Source organism: Haematobia irritans, chromosome 2 (genome assembly GCF_050003625.1).
Source record: "Haematobia irritans isolate KBUSLIRL chromosome 2, ASM5000362v1, whole genome shotgun sequence".
NCBI classification, from domain to species: Eukaryota; Metazoa; Arthropoda; class Insecta; order Diptera; family Muscidae; genus Haematobia; species Haematobia irritans.
In genome coordinates this window covers 200,520,955-200,538,961 of record NC_134398.1, presented here as the reverse complement: position 1 = coordinate 200,538,961, position 18,007 = coordinate 200,520,955, and the positions used below count along the sequence as shown (strand labels likewise).

The 18,007-nt window shown below is 30.7% G+C and overlaps 1 protein-coding gene across 1 annotated transcript; it reads left to right on the top strand.

Annotated features, from left to right (window-relative positions):
• Nucleotides 1-869: 869 nt before the first annotated feature.
• Nucleotides 870-17,743, top strand: LOC142226903 (uncharacterized). The gene is made up of 8 exons (XM_075297152.1): nucleotides 870-1,130; nucleotides 7,686-7,823; nucleotides 7,901-8,080; nucleotides 11,237-11,430; nucleotides 11,500-11,591; nucleotides 11,663-12,253; nucleotides 15,488-15,650; nucleotides 15,758-17,743. Exons 1-8 carry the CDS (start codon nucleotides 1,104-1,106, stop codon nucleotides 16,668-16,670), a joined length of 2,298 nt encoding a protein of 765 aa, XP_075153267.1. The 5' UTR covers nucleotides 870-1,103; the 3' UTR covers nucleotides 16,671-17,743.
• The last annotated feature ends 264 nt before the right edge of the window (nucleotides 17,744-18,007 follow it).

Genomic DNA, 18,007 nt, shown 5'->3' with positions numbered 1-18,007 from the left:
TTTATTTAAAAAAAATAAATTTAATTGAGTTGATTTTTTGATTATTCATTTCTTTATTGTAAAGAGTTTTTTGCAAGCAAGTTATATTGTATTTTCTTTTTTGATTTTCGTCTTAAAGGTGAGTACTATGTTCGGTTTTCGAGTTGAAAAACACTTTATTTTCGCGATTACTTTTCCTGAAATAATCAAAATTATAAATGAAAACAAACATATTCCCGTAATGTCTGCCGAAATTTAGAGGAACACGAAAATGTGCATCAATTGAGTTAATTTATCTGCTTTATATTGAACTGTTTTAATAAAGTAACCGCGAAAATTTCAACTCGAAAAGCGAACATAGTACTTACCTTAAAATCGAACTTAATTTTACAATAACGGAATATTCTTGTGGTGGTTGAAAATAAAGCATTTGAGCGATACTACCTTGTTATTACATCATATCAAATGTACAACCATAACATACCAACGCAAATGTTTCAAAATCTTGTGGCAACATTGCTAAATATAACCGGCCTTTTAAATAGTGTTTGATGATTACAATAAAAATCCTTTGAAAAGCCGACAGACATTTTATAAATTGCTGACGGACGCTCCCACTACATAATACAACTAACGTAAAATTAATTATTATTATATATACCTATATATTTTAACAAGTACATACAAACATACAAAACATACGGCAAATACAAACATTGAGCATGAAAGAGAGCATAACATTTGCAATGCGAGTAGAGCATACTTTTAGGCTTATCCTCTCTCGGCTAAGGATAACTCGACAGAATACAAGCAGTTAGCAAACTGAAAAGAAAAATTCTTAGACAGTTGAGAATTTTTCACAGGTGTAGACGTACATATATTATCTCATAAGTTCAGACCCATCTTTTTTTATATAAAGAATTTTTATTTTGAAGGAAAGGCAATTAAAAAAATTATTAAAATTGTGAAAAAGTGAAGAAAAAATATCATTAAAGCCTTTGTAGTAAATGAAAGCTAATCGTTGGAAAAAAATCCTAAACGTGCAAACGAAATAATAGTGTAACTTAAATATTTTGTTCAACGATTTTGTCGAATACATTTTTTGAAGCACCAACATATTATGTATGGGTTCCAAAATTTTTAATTTAGAGGTGAGTTGTATTATTTAGTCATTTCGTGTGATTACCAGCCAAGGATTACATAAAAAATCACCAACTCTTGTTAATGGGGAAAAGAAAACTTAATAAATTGAACATTTTCCTTTTTTTTGGTAAATCTATATATAAATATTCTTTCTTTACTGCTCTTTTTTATCATCGCCATCGTCATTTCCCATTCTTTCGTTTCTTTAAAGTTTTCCTTCAAAGTATGTTATCGATTTTCTTTTGGTATGTGTGCTCTCATTCCTTTATTTGGTACTCCCTTTTTTTCTGCCTTCATTTATATTGCTCGCCATGGCCTCTCGTCCTTTCACTCTCTCATTTCCGGAAAGTTTGTTTTGAGTAGCTTTGGGTATGTGTGAGCGTGTGTGTTTACTAGAAATTATTATGACTGCCAACTCGTTTGTATGCAAGCACACATTTGTATATATATGTGTGTGTGTTTGAATGTGCGTTTATTCAAGAGGGTTGTATTGTTAGTTGGTCTGTTTGTTTTCTCATACAAATGACCTAAAAATAACGGTGCATGTGCTAATGGCCAACGACATCGTCACTATATGCCGCTGCTCGTATTATTATTATTGTTGTTAAGTGGTGGATGTATGTCAATATGACTATATTTCAGTGTGTGTGAGTCTGTATTTGTAACGGCATTTGACAGTTGAACTAAACGGAAATGGCCATTTGCGCGTTTTGAGGCCAACGTGTGTGAGAGTTTTAAACCACTTGCATGTGGTTTCTTTAGTTAGCTATTACACCACCCAATACAAATAAAAAGAAATTTTGAAAAGGACATAGGAATCGTTAACCATTGTGACCACAATGAAATTACATTTCCAATAATAAATTATACACAATGGTAAGTCTCATCAATTAATCAAATCTGAAGTCGTAATGAAGCGAATACGAACAATTAATAAGGTGAAAGAGCGACAGTGTCATAGTACAAACTTTTTTTTTATTACACAGTGCTTAGGTGAAAGAGTGACAGTATCACAGTGTAAACATATTTTTATTTCCATTATGTCAATAACTGATTGACAATTTCATACCTCTACATGAAATACATATACGCCAGGAATTGTAATGAGAATTAAAAAATCGAAAGTACATTTTTTGCTTTTTCAAAACTTGAAAAAGTTCACTTTTGACTATTCGAATTTTGCAAAAGTCAACTTTCGGCATTCGCGATTATTAAAATGTCATTGTTTAATGCGGTGATTTTCTTGTTGAAGAATTGTCGGTATGAAGAAATCTACATCATGTTCCCCTGTTGAATGTGAATTTTAGTTAAAAGTTGATATTTTCGTTAAACGTTGATATTACACAGAAAAAAATATCACCAAAATATTTCCAATTAAAAAATTGATTGAAGTTGAAAATTTTTCCAATTAATAAATTAATTGACAAAATTAACTTTTTAATGAAGAAGATGGAAACATAAAGTTAATTAGGTCAATGATTGAACATTTTAAAATTTTTAATTAAAAAATGAATTGACACTTTTTAATCAAACTCGGTAGACTAACCCCCATTTTCAATTACTTATTAGTTTTCTTTGGGAGCCATCGTGGTGCAATGGTTAGCATGCCCGCTTTGCATACACAAGGTCGTGGGTTCGATTCCTGCTTCGACCGAACACCAAAAAGTTTTTCAGCGGTGGATTATCCCACCCCAGTAATGCTGGTGACATTTCTGAGGTTTTCAAAGCTTCACTGCAATGTAGAACGCCGTTCGGACTCGGCTATAAAAAGGAGGTCCCTGTCATTGAGCTTAACATGGAATCGGGCAGCACTCAGTGATAAGAGAGAAGTTCACCAATGTGGTATCACAATGGACTGAATAGTCTAAGTGAGCCTGATACATCGGGCTGCCACCTAACCTAACCTAACCCCCATTTTCATGAAGCTTCGTTAGTTCTACGTAATTGAAATTAAGACCTCGAGCTTGAAAAAATATGAATTTATTATTCTAACAAAAGGTCGACCAAAAATCAAAAAACTAATAAGTGATTGAAAATAGTTACGTTGTCAATGAAAAAATAATTGAGTTTTGCAATCAACATCAAATTAAATTTTTAATTGAATAATTAAAAAAATTAATTGAAATTTGCTAATGAAATCAATTAATTTCAAGTATTTTTTAATGTCCAACTGTAATTGATACTATCAATTTCGTGATTGAAGACATTTCAATTAAAAAAATAATTGGATCAATTAATTTTGTGATTGAATCAGAAAAAATTATCAGTCTAATTTCTGGGTGACTTTAACCTCTGGAACAGTGTTGCCAGTATTGGAGATATTTTTCGTGTATGGGGATTACATTTTTGAGTTGGGGACTTAGAAATGTCCATACATTTTGAGGATTTTTTCGAAATCGGTACTAGATAATAAATCAGGTTTACTTGAATTTCTTTTTATTTCTACATTATTAAAAACAAAGCATAGCGAATCGTCAAAATTTTAGAAAGGACAACTTTGCTCCTTATTATTTATTCGGCATACAATGGAATATTTGGGCTAGAAGTGGACATAGGATTTTATTTTGAGGGCGCAAACGATTATTGATAATTTTATTCAGCTTGGCTAAGCTATTTTCGACAATTGTGAAATCATTTCGTGGGGACTCGGGCCTGCATTTGAACAATATATTCAATAAATATAAAATAATGTAGATGGTTCACACTCATATTGAATTACCACCCAATTTTATTACATATTTACAAATATTTTTTTTTTCATAAATACATGGTGATCGAACTGCCACATTCATTTCTTGAGTATTTGTGCGATTTTTGTTTTTTGATTTGATTTTGTTTCTACTAGCCCGCAAGGTGGTATGAAAAAAAAAATTATTTTTTTAAATTTTAAATTATTACTACAACATAGACCATTTCTAATTTTTTGTTTCAAAAAAAATATTGTAAAAAATTTATTCGGGATTTTTGTGAGAAATTTTAATTTTGAGACAAGAGGCAGAAAAATACTAACAACTCTGTTTTGGAGTGATGTTTATTGTACCTCGGCCTCTTTGGGAAGATAGTGATGCGTTGAAATCCCTTTAATCACTCTTTGCGAAAATTCTGTGAGCGTCATTATCGACAATTTTTATGTTTGCCCCTGTATTATTGGCAGTCAAACTAAATTCAAAATGTTTTGAAATTTATTTGGTCACTACAAGGCTCACGTGTCTTTCATTTGCACAATACTCATACCCAAGGCACTGTCTATGAAAAATAGTGGAACTTGTGTAAATATGGGATATAGAAAATCGCCCCTTTCCTTCCACCAATTCACAAGTTAGCGTGATTTGTAATTGCCATTTGACATAAATGTCCACGGATTTTCATTTCCAAATAAGTGGTACCAACTCGCATGCATATACTCCCTCATGTCCTGTATTTTGTTGGGTGTATTAACTCTTGGCATTTCTCAGGATGTTCTTGAAATGTTAGAGCTAAAAAAATTTGCATAAATATGTCGCACATGCACAATAAAATTTCGGCCCAAAAGTGGAAAGATTGTGCAAAGGGTTAATGTACTGTTTTTTGTGGAAAACACAAAAAAGCGGAAGTCGCAAAAAAATAGAGCGAAACGAATGCCAATTGAAGTGAAAGTGGCATTTCATGTCAATTAAGTAAAGGTTGTTTGGCTGGGTTGTTGATTACTTTGGTCGACATTTCCGGCATTTAACATTCGCCTAAAACATATTGTTGGCAACATTTCCGTTTGCCTTTTTCTGGCGGATATTCAAAATATTATTAGGACAATTACAAAGGTACAATGTGTTCGCACCCTTGTAAATTAAAATAGTAAACAACTCTTTTTACACAGTCTTGCAATGGCGGTAGTTAGGAGAATTCGTTTTTTTTATAGATTTGTAAATGTCAACAATAGCCAAGAAAAATAGATTAATTTCGATTGTGATAACTTTGACCTTTGTCTAGAGGGGAGGGAGAGTTCATATTATACTATACATTGGGGTGTGCTATACACTAGTTATCCACTATAAGGTAATCGAATGTCATATTTGCGATAATAGCCACTAGAGCAAATGTTCTTGGCCATAAGGAATATTTTGTAATTTATGATCGCCAATACGTTGCTATCGACAATTATCTTACTGAATTGTTTAGTTCTTTTCAGGTTTGATAAAGTTGACACTTTTGTACTTTTTTTGATAGATTTCGACTGCCTATAGCACCGTGACACGACCGCGAGCCATTTGGTAATTTTTCATCACAATTACTCTATATAGAGTTATTCTGCCCTAAATGTGAACGCTTCTCAGATATCAACTCAACTATAAAAATTATAAAAAGCGGAAGAAACAAACATATTCCCAAATGAGGATATTTTAGTTTTTATTACAGGATCTCAACTTTTTTGAGAGGACTATTGTCTATAAATAAAATTTGACAAAATTTTCGCAGAAATAAAATTTTGACAAAATTTTTTATAGAAATAAAATTTTGACAAAATTTTCTATAGAAAAAAATTGACAAAATTTTCTACAGAAATAAAACGTTGACAAAATTTTCTATAGAAATAAAATTTTGACAAAATTTTCTATAGGAATAAAATTTTGACATTTTCTATAAAAATAATATTTTGATAAAATTTCCTATAGAAATAATATTTTGATAAAATTTCCTATAGAAATAAAATTTTGAGAAAATTTCCTATAGAAATAAAATTTTGACAAAATTTCGTATAGAAATAAAATTTTGACAAAATCTTCTATAGAAATAAAATTTTTACAAAATTTTCTATAGAAAAAAATTGACAAAATTTTCTACAGAAATAAAACGTTGACAAAATTTTCTATAGAAATAAAATTTTGACAAAATTTTCTATAGGAATAATATTTTGCCATTTTCTATACAAATAATATTTTGATAAAATTTCCTATAGAAATAATGTTTTGATAAAATTTCCTATAGAAATAAAATTTTGACAAAATTTCGTATAGAAATAAAATTTTGACAAAATTTCGTATAGAAATAAAATTTTGACAAAATCTTCTATAGAAATAAAATTTGGACAAAATTTGATATAGAAATAAAATTTTGATAAATATTCCTATAGAAATAAAATTTTAACAAAATTTTCTATAGAAAAAATTTTTAACAAAATTTTCTATAGAAATAAAATTTTGACAAAATTTCCTATAGAAATAAAATTTTGACAAAATTTTCTATAGGAATAAAATTTTGACATTTTGTATAAAAATAATATTTTGATAAAATTTCCTATAGAAATAAAATTTTGACAAAATTTCGTATAGAAATAAAATTTTGACAAAATTTCGTATAGAAATAAAATTTTGACAAAATCTTCTATAGAAATAAAATTTTGACAAAATCTTCTATAGAAAGAAAATTTTGACAAAATTTTCTATAGAAATAAAATTTTGACAAAATTTCCTATAGAAATAAAATTTTGATAAAATTTCGTATAGAAATACAATTTTGACAAAATTTCTCACAGAAATAAAATTTTAACAAACTATTCTATAGAATTAAAATTTTGATAAAATTTCGTATAGAAATAAAATTTTGACAAAATTTCTCACAGAAATAAAATTTTAACAAAATCTTCTATAGAAATAAAATTTTGACAAAATTTTCTATAGAAATAAAATTTGGCAAGATTTTCGATAGGAATAAAATTTTGACATTTTCTATAAAAATAATATTTGTACAAAATTTCCTATAGAAATAATATTTTGATAAAATTTCCTATAGAAATAAAATTTGGATAAAATTTTCTGTAGAAATAAAATTTTGACAACATTTTCTGTAGAATTGAGATTTTCACAAAATTTTCTAGAGAAAAAAAAAATTGACAAAATTTTCTATAGAGATAAAGATTTGACAAAATTTTCGATAGAAATAAAATTTTGACAAATTTTTCGCAGAAATGAAAATTTTTCCAAAATTTTCTATAGAAATAAACATTTGACAAAATTTTCTATAGAAATAAAATTTTACAAAATTTTCTGCAGAATTAAAATTATGCAAAATAAGATATTTGTTAGAAAAACAAAAAAAAAAAAATCCAAATCGGTCTAGATTTAAATATACGTATACTTTTACAAAGTCTTTAAATTTGATATTATGTAATTTTAGCAACTTTTTGCTTCGAAAACTAAATTTTTAATAAATTTTTAGTACTTTTTCGACTACATCATTTATCATACCTGGCTCTTTGCCATGAATTGAAATAAAAATACCAAATATTAATTATTTGCATAAGCAAGTTGTCATTTCATATCTTTGTGAAAATGTCTTTTCCTTACATGAAAAACTGTTTTATCGGCCTACAGATAGTGGCATTTTTATATATGTACTGAGATTAACTCCTGTAAAACTAACCATCAAGAAACTATCATTGCTACACTGTAGGCCTGTTTGTTAGAGCGTAGCGATAATTATTTATCCAGAGAAGGAAAATAAAGTTAATTTTTCTCGTGAAACATGAAACATTTTTTTAGCTTTACCTTAGAATAACCCAAGTTTTGAATAATTTTCTTATTTTTCAGATTTTTCTTATTTACTTTCTTCTACTAATACCATGGCCACACACACATGTTATAAAACGTTTATGTTCGAAAGATAGCAGCCGCTTAGTTCGTAAGATAGTACGTTCAAAATGGACACCGATATTAGATAAGTATCAGGTAATTTCATATTTTTCACATATCATCTTTTGTTTTTGAGCGATAATAATGTTCATTGTAACTAATTACATTTGCAGGTGAAACTTCCTCTCGAATGCCCATTGCATCCATTTCGAGATATATTTGCACCCCGACAAGATGCCAAAAAACGTGATAGGCCCACACAATGGACTTGCAGATTGTGTGGCAAAAGTTTCTATCAAGAGAAATTTTTGGATTTACATTTTGAGACAAGACATAAAGCAATTATAAATGAGGTTAGTACTATACACTTTCGTGCGAAGGAGAAGGATAAGTGAATAGAATGTCTGAAGTCAATCTATTAGTGTGTAAATATTTACTCAAAAAAAGTGAGCCCCCTTTTGCACTAAAGCCAATTTAACTTTATTTTAGTTCATGGAATTATAATGTTTGGAGAATGTTTCCTTTATTCTAATATTTTTTTCGTAACTTTAAATTAAATTTTTTCCAAAATTTTACTTCGAAAGAAAATTTTGTGAAATTTTTGTCAAAATTGTATTTCTTTAGAAAATTTTGTCAAAATTTTATTTCTATAGAAAATTTTGTCAAAATTTGATTTCTATAGAAACTGTCGTAAAAATTCTATTTCTATAGAAAATGTTGTCAAAATTTTATTTCTATAGAAAATGTTGTCAAAATTTGAATTCTATAGAAAATGTCGTCAAAATTTGATTTCTATAGAAAATTTTGACAAAATTTTATTTCTGCTGAAAATTTTGAACACATTTTATTTCTGTAGAAAATTTTGTCAAAATTTTATTTCTGTAGAAAATTTTGTAAAAATTTTATTTCTGTAGAAAATTTTGTCAAAATTTTATTTCTGTAGAAATTTTTTTCAAAGTTTTACTTCGATAGAAAATTTTGTCAAATTTTTATTTCTATTTATTTTTATAGAAATTTTTGTCAAAATTTTATTTCTATAGAAAATTTTGTCAAAATTTGATTTCTATAGAAAATGTCGTCAAAATTTTATTTCTATAGAAAATTTTGTTAAAATTTTATTTCTATAGAAAATTTTGTCAAAATTTTATTTTTATAGAAAATGTCGTCAAAATTTTATATTTCTATAAAAATTTTTTTACAAAATTTTATTTCTGCTGATTTCTGAGATCTAAAGAAAATTTTGAACAAATTTTATTTCTGTAGAAAATTTTGTCAAAATTTTATTTCTGTATATTTTTTTCAAATTTTTATTTCTATACAAAATTTTGTCAAAATTATATTTCTATAGAATATTTTGTCAAAATTATATTTCTATATAATATTGTGTCAAAATTTGAATTCTCTACAAAATTTTGCTAAATTTAATTTCTGTAGAAAATTTTTATCAAAGTTTTATTTCTATAGACAATTTTGTCAAGATTTTATTTCTGTAGAAAATTTTGTCAAATTTTTATTTCTATAGAAAAATTTGTCAAAATTTGAGTTCTATAGAAAATTTTGACAAAATTATATTTCTGTAGAAAATTTTGTCAAAATTTTATTTCTGTAGACAATTTTCTCAAGATTTTATTTCTGTAGAAAATTTTATTTCTATAAAAAATTTTGTCAAAATCTTATTTCTATAAATGTTGTCAAAATTTTATTTCTATAGAAAGTTTTGTCAAAATTTTTTTCTACAGAAAATTTAATCAAAATTTTTTTTTTATAGAAAATTTCGAAAAAAAAATCCTTAGCTCCACTCCCACACATCGGTGAGATCCCAAAAGAAAAAGGAGCCAAATATCATGTTTCTTCTAAAGGATAATGCTGACCACTGGCGCAGGAAGCGGTACTAGTCTTCCGTAGCTTCCGTGTCCAGACATCATCTGCAAATATCTTCATCTTTAATACCTATTCTTACCATAAATTTCCCAAGTGTGTTATGACCAGTTATAATGCCAATTAAAGGCCTCAATTCGTGTGTTAATCGCCATCAGATTTTCGCAATTCCCATGATTCGTGTCGTCCAAAATCAACTAGGTTTGCTCGAACAGAACCAAAGTCCTCGTCATTGTTCATTATATTTGACCTGAAACCTGTGAATATATGTGGGAAGCAGAGGAGAAATGTCCGCAAGGACCAGGCCTTCTGCTTCTTCATTTCCCTGTATTCCACAGTGCCCAGGTACCCAGTACAGAGTTACATTGTTACGGTGGGAGCCACCATGGTGCAATGGTTAGTATGCCCGACTTGCGAACACAGGGACGTGGGTTCGAACTCCGTTTCGACCGAACACCTAAAATATTTTTCAGCGTTGGATTATCCCACCTCAGTAATGCTGGTGACATTTCTGAGTGTATCAAAGCTTCTCTAAGTGGTTTCACTGCAATGTGGAACGCCGTTCGGACTCGGCTATAAAAAGGACATCCTTGTCATTGAACTTAAAATAGAATCGGGCAGCACTCATTGATAAGAGAGAAGTTCACCACTGTGGTAGCACAATGGACTGAATAGTCTAAGTGAGCCTGAAATATCGGGCTGCCACTACCCTATCCTACTACAGCTAAAGTTACCAATGCAATTAAGGGTCCAAAATCATCCCGATCCGACGCAATTTCTTTGCCAATGATGAAGCATTTGGGAGTACTGGTAGTCGAGTACTTGACCAGACTCCTCAATTTGTCCTTGGGATCCTTCATTATGCCCGATGTCGCGACAACGGATAGTGTTATTCACTATTGAAGCCTAGTAAAGACTCGAGGGTAAAACGTACAGACAGAATTTCCTTCTCACGCCAGTAGCGAAGGCTCCTCCTCATTCTTGTTGAGAAATTTCCAGCTGCTAACACCATCAACATGGACTCCCCAAAGTACATAGTTCCACGACAGCTTTGAATGTCATAGAGGACTCAATCAGCCTAAGCCATGTCATAGCACGGTTCTCGTAGCGAGGACATCGAAAATACGTCACTAACGGCAGGAACCAAGTGTTAGCTTCTAAATTATCTGTTCGGACGATAGTCGTGTGGAATTTAAGTAGTCCAGATCCGTAGGGTGAAACAGGGAGTTCCCCAAGGTAGTCTGACATCTCCGGGTCTGTTCAATCTCTATCTTTGTTCTATTTTATTTCCCTATAGAAATATTCTATTTTTTCTTCTATAAAAATATAAGTTTGACAAAGTTTACTATAGAAATAAAATGTTGACAACATTTTCTATTGAAACTAAATTTTGATAAAATTTTCTATTGAAACAAAATTTTCTAGAGAAATATAATTTTGATAAAATTTTCTATAGAAATGTGACAAAATTTTTTATAGCAATAAAACGTTGACACAATGTTCTATAGGATATTAATATCCTTAATACACGTACATACATGTAATTGACAATATATTGTATTTATAAATTTATTATAAAAAAAATATTGTTGTTATTATAAAATTTTTACTATTTATATATTTTTGACTAGGCTGAAGATGCTGTGTGCTTAGCAGACTATTGCGACATAATGCGTTGTGAAGTTTTTCAAACGGAGGAATCATCATCATTGAAAATCGGTGATCAGAATATTGTAACAGACATTGAAGTTTGGGGCGATTCATTTGGTCAAAATTCAGCACTGGCTAAGGCGAATGTAGCATATTTAAGTTTATTACCCATCAGGTAGGTCAGGTGGTCCAATACAAAATACACACACACACTAATAATTGCCTTTTATACCTTGTATTTCAGAACTTCCACTATTGGTGCATCTCGAGCAGCCAAAGTACAAAATCGTCAATTGTGTCAGGATAAAATTGGCCAAACTAAATGTCAACAGACTGGTATGATAGATTAATTCCATGAAAAGTTTTCGCTAAATAAATAAAACAATGTCTCTTTTGATCGAATACAGAATCCTCAAATGAGAATATATATAATACTAACAACAACAACAACAATGGTGCCTCACGTACAAAATTTACACCACAAATTCAAACACCTGTCGAGAGCTTAACATCATCAGCGGCACCGCACATCTATAGCAGTAGCTCATCATCATCGTCATCATCAGGGTCGGCGAGATCATCAAAGCCCTATACAACAACAACAACGAGTGGTAGTGCAAGTTCCAAATATTCTACCAGTTCGGCCTCTTCTAACAGCGGCAGCAGTTCTACCTCCACTTCATCGAATATTAATGAACCCAAAAGTAATCACCATCATCATCACCATGCGGATACAAGAACCGATCACTCGAATACTCGTAGCAATGCTAATGACAATAGTAATGATAGTGTCAAAACCCAAACAAATGCATCCGATGATGAGGAGAATAGTAAAACATCGCTAAACAATGGTCAAATGTCAAATATGCAAAAGATAAGAGCCAATTGCAAGGCGGAGGAACTGATCAAGTTAAAGTCGAGATGTGAATACTTGGTGCGCAGTTGTATAGGGGGCCTTATACTATCGATGACAGATCAACAGTTTAGGGATATGGAGGGTGAGTATATTGGTTTGAATTTCTGGACGTATTTGCTACAATCTTCTTTCGATCAAGGATTGTAACCACGGTTGCGACTCGAGGCTAAAATAATCTACCAAAATTTTAAGAAAATTCTACCAAACCAAAAAAAATCTTATTTTGTCAAAATTTCATTTATATAGACAATTTTGTCAAAATTTTAGTTTTACAGAAAATTTTGTCAAAATTTTATTTCTATAGAAAATTTTGTCAAAATTGTATTTCTATTGAATATTTCGTCAAAATTTTATTTCTATTGATAATTTGTCAAAATTTTATTTCTATTGAAAATTTTGTCAAAATTTTATTTCTATAGAAAATTTTGTCAAAATTTTATTTCTATAGAAAATTTTGTCAAAATTGTATTTCTATTGAATATTTCGTCAAAATTTTATTTCTATTGATAATTTGTCAAAATTTTATTTCTATTGAAAATTTTGTCAAAATTTTATTTCTATTGAAAATTTTGTCAAAATTTTATTTCTATAGAAAATTTTGTCAAAACTTTATTTCTATAGAAAATTTTGTTAAAATTTTATTTTTATAGAAAATTTTGTAAAAATTTTATTTCTATAGAAAGTTCTGTCAAAATGTTATTTCTATAGAAAATTTTGTCAAAATGTTATTTCCATTGGAATTTTGGTTTTAAATTTTATTTCTATATAAAATTTGTCAAAATTTTATTTCTTTTGAAAATTTTGTCAAAATTTTATTTCTATAGAAAATTTTGTTAAAATTTTATCTTTATAGAAAATTTTGTTAAAAATTTATTTCTATAGAAAATTTTGTCAAAATTTTATTTCTATTGAAAATTTTGTCAAAATTTTATTTCTATAGAAAACTTTGTCAAAATTTTACTTCTATAGAGCATTTTGTCAAAATTTTATTTCTCTAGGACATTTTGTCAAAATTTTATTTCTCTACAAATTTTATTTTTATACAAAATTTTGTCAAAATTTTATTTCCACTGGAAGTTCTTTACAAAATTTTATTTCTATAGAAAATTTTGTCAAAATTTTATTTCTATAGAAAATTTTGCCAACATTTTATTTCTATTGAAAATTTTGTCAAAATTCTATTTCTATAAAAAATTTTGTCAAAATGTTATATCAATTTTTTTAAAATTTTATTTCTATAATTACTGGTCAAAATTCTATGATTACTGGTCAAAATTTTAGTTTTATAGAAAATTTTGTCAAAATTTTATTTCCATAAAATTTGGTCAAAATTTTAGTTTTATAGAAAATTTAGTCAAAATTTTATTTCTATAGAAAATGTTGTCGAAATTTAATTTCTATAGACAATTTTGTCAACATTTTTTTCTAAGAAAAATTTTATCTAAATTTTATATCTATAGAAAATTTTGTCAACATTTTATTTCTACACTCAAAAAAAAGTTTACTTGGATCCAAAGATTTTGACCTTCCTTTAAGGATTTTGGCATTGATTCCGAGCCAAAGATGCGGCTTCTCTAAAATAAAGAAATGTTTTAGCGACCTATCTGGCTTTAAATCTAGGACCAATAAAATTAAAATTAGGGTACAGATCTTATTTATCAAATTTTCATTCACTTTTCGAGGTTTATTAATAAAGGTAGTCACGTACAAATAAATGCCAGTTTAAAAATCCAAATTATAACTTATACTTCAAAGTAAAAAATGTTTTCTTAATTCCAAAAAAAAAAACTCTAAACCAAAGATGCTAAATTTTCAAAATAAATCTTAGCCTATATTTGAAGCGTTTTTATCTTAAATCTAAAGTTTCAATATTTCAGTTAATTTAAGGACAATTTTTTTAAATCAAAAATGTGTTTCTTTACTTTAAAGAAAATTAGCCTTAGTTCAAAGACATGCGACTTTAACGGAGGAATACAAATTTACAAAATTTGTGTCCTAAATTTAATGCGAAAAATTTTTGAAGCAAAGATTACAAACTTTATTTTAATTAAAATTTCATTATTTTAAAGAAATTTGTCCTTAATATTTTGTAAATTTCGCATCCTAAAATTTTGGTTGCATAATCTTTAATATCACGTCAATATTTTTTTCAGTGTATAGAAAAAATAGAATATTTCTATATGGAAATAAAATAGAACAAAGATAGAGGTTGAACAGGCCCGCAGATATCAGACCACCTTGGGGAACTCCCTGTCTCACCCTACGAATCTTGACCCCTTAAATTTCACACAACTATCGTCCGCACAGATAATTTAGAAGCCAACACTTGGTTCCTGGCGGTAGTGACGTATTTTCGATTTCCTCGAACTCGCTACGAGAACCGTCTATGACATGGCTTAGCCTGATTGAGTCCTCTATTTGTATATACTGAAATTACATTCAAAGCTGTCGTGGTACTATGTACTTTAGGGAGTCCATGTTAATTGTGTTAGCCGCTGGAAAATTTTCCACAAGACTGAGGAGGAGCCTTCGCTACTGTCGAGAGAAGAAAATTCGGTCTGTACGTTTCACTCGAGTGCTCGAGTCTTTGCGAGGCTTCTGTGGTTAATAACCCTATCCATTGTCCCAACATCGGGTATCCCAAGGACAAATTGGGGAGTCTGGGAGATTGCTCGACACCCAGTATTCCCAAATGCTTCAGCATTGGCATAGAAATTGCATCGGGTCGGTATGATTTTGGACCCTTAATTGTATCGATAACTTCGGCTGTGGTAGGTTGGGTTAGATAGGGTGGCAGTCGGATAATTCAGGCTCTCTTAGACTATTCAGTCCATTGTGATACCACCGTGGTGAACTTCTATCTGATTACTGAGAGCTGCCCGATTCTATGTTAAGCTCAATGATAAGGGACCTCCTTTTTATTGCCGAGTCCGAACGGAATTCCACATTGCGGTGAAACCACATAGAGGAGCTTTGAAACACTTAGTAATATCACCAGCATTACTGAGAAGGAATAATCCATTGTTGGGATGCTCGACTAACTGTTGGTTAAAAAATTTAGCGCATCTCTTCGCATCAGTCACGGTCACGTGGCCAAAATAGAGTGTTAGTCGTTTGCCAAACAACTTTGGATTCGGAGTCTGAGGATTTTTGCTGGAGTCGGAATGGGTACAATTTTGTTCGACTCCGACTTCGCCCAAACAGAAATTTGAAAAACATTTTTGTAGCTCGAAGAATATATGCCCGAATCAGATTTTATAGAGTTTTTCAATCGACTCTTTGAAATGATCACAATATATTTTTAATTTCATTACAGAGGAAATGAATAAAGCTGTCTGCTGGTATTTAACATGTGAACGCTACTGGGAAGATGGTCCATTGGAGCCACGTGCCTTTCCTTGGGGTTTAATTGTAATCCTAATATTCGTTTTATCTTCGGGCATATGTTTTTGTTACTACATCATTTGGATACTATTTGAGTAAGTTCATTAAGAGCCTCCAATGTCACATGAAAATTACCATATACGATTTCTTAAGATTTACGATTAAAGAAATTTTTGGATAAAACCCAAGTTTTTTGTTACAGCTCCGAAGAGACAGGCGTCAATGCCAACACGAATGCAAATCATCTGTACCATGCGGAACAGGCTCAGCATCATCAAATGCAACATCAGCAGCAGCAGCAACAACAGCTACGCCAGCATATTTATGTTCCCGTCAGTCATCAGCATCAGCATCAGCAACAGCATCAGTACCAACAACATCATCCATCCCAAATTCAAGATCATTATCATTTTCCCGAGTACCCTACTACGGGGATCCATCATCATGGTATGAGCAACGTAGAGCATCAGACCAGCAACAACCCGTACTATTACCATCAGGGCCAGGGCGAGGTAGGCCATCACGATTTATACCCCGAACCAGTGCAATACGATTATCGGCACAGTCCCAGACGTTACATAGGCGATCAGCGTCGGCCGGGTACCCCGATTACGATGGCCACGGGCCAGGCAACATTAGGCGCTCAAAGCGGTGGCGTACAGACTCCACTGCGTCATCCGACGAATCTGGCCTACCAACAGGACATTTTAGACCGACGCGATTATATAAGTAGTAGACCCCTAGTCACATCGGTTGTTAGTAGTCACAATACATTGGCATCAACACGTGGACCAAATACCGGCTCCCATGGGGCCCTATCGAGTCTCAGTCACCATTCTCAGGCCCAACTAGACTGTGATAATACATTACCAGCTACACATTTGGGCGGCGGCGGCGGCGGAATTGGTGGTGGTGGTGGGGGCATGAAACACTACAACACCATACCACGCCCCCTGGAGCCACGACAACGCTATGTAAGCGGTTCACAGCAATCTCTACGAGGTTCCTCCTCCACGCACGAAATAATCCAAAATGAAGTTGGGCACAATGAACATTATATTTATGTAACTTATCCGCCGGATTTAAAAAAACGCTTTTTTGAAAAATACGAATAGCACCACCAGCAATGGTAAAATATGCGCCAAATATGAGAAACAAGGTGAAATAGTTACTGCTTAACTAAAACTAACCAATACGCGGGATACTGTTATTGGTTGCTATCGCGTAACTAATCCCTCTCCCATATTTGGGGATATTATTTACGATGACGAACGATATTGATATTGAAGATAACGATGATGGTTATAACAAAAGCTTAAACGAATAAGACATGATATTTTCTCTAATTCTTTTTCTTATGAATATACTCGCAAATGTAGGAAGATTTTTTTCATAAAAAAAAAAACAAAAAACGAAAATTTACTACAAGCATACCAACAAAGAGACGATTTTCATATTTTATCTCAATTTTCCTAAATTCCAGAAACATCCTACTGACAGTCAAATGTTTTTTTTTTCTTTTGTCAATTAAGGGGCTTTCACACAAAAATGGCAGCAAAAATCGCTTTTGAAGACTCAAACAAATTCACACTTCAGAGAGGACAAAAATGTTTACAATATTTTCCTTTTTGTCCTTCTGATAGGATACAGATACCTACCTTTAGAGGGTATTTAAAGCGTAGTGTATTTTCCCTTTGCGCTAGTGTTCAGTTTTGCTTAAACAAAACTGAATCAACCAATTACAAAAGTTCCAGAAAGGCTATCATAGAATGAAATGTCATCCTTCTAGCGCCATCTAGCTGAATGCGATCACACATACAGATAAATAATGCCACCAATTGGAAAAATATGGCTCGGCATCATTTTTGGCAAACTTTTTTTCAGTGTAACTTATTTTCGACTTGCTAGTCTCCATTTTCGAAGAATCAACCAATAACAACACTGACAGGAAAGCCTTTAGTATGGAATGTCATCTGTCTAACGCCATGTAGTGGAAACCGACCTGACTTATACCACACAAGATACAAATAAATAACGCCACCAATTGGAAAAAGATACTTTATACTTAAGTCTAGTACAAAAATCTCTCGGGTAAAGCTTGCACGGTTGCCACTGGAGCCATAAATAATCTACCAACATTTGGAGAAAATTTTACCAAAAATCTACAAAACAAACAAAAATCTTATTTTGCACAATTTTATTTCTACAGAAAATTTTGTCAAAATTTTATTTGTATAGAAAATTTTGTCAAAATTTTATTTCAACAAAAAATTTTTGGCAAAATTTTATTTCTATTGAAAATTTTGTCAAAATTTTATTTGTATAGAAAATTTGGCAAATTTTTATTTCTATAGAAAATGTTATCAAAATTTTGTCAAAATTTTATTTCTATAGAAAAATTTGCCAAAATAGAAAAATTTGTCAAAATTTTATTTCTATAGAAAATTTTGTA

Excerpts from the sequence above, each read along its gene's own strand:
- LOC142226903 (XM_075297152.1), top strand. The coding sequence starts at position 1,104 with ATGGGTTCCAAAATTTTTAATTTAGAG. Across the intron at positions 12,254-15,487 it reads ACAGTTTAGGGATATGGAGG|AGGAAATGAATAAAGCTGTC; the intron begins GTGAGTATATTG and ends ATTTCATTACAG. Across the intron at positions 15,651-15,757 it reads ATCATTTGGATACTATTTGA|CTCCGAAGAGACAGGCGTCA; the intron begins GTAAGTTCATTA and ends TTTTTGTTACAG.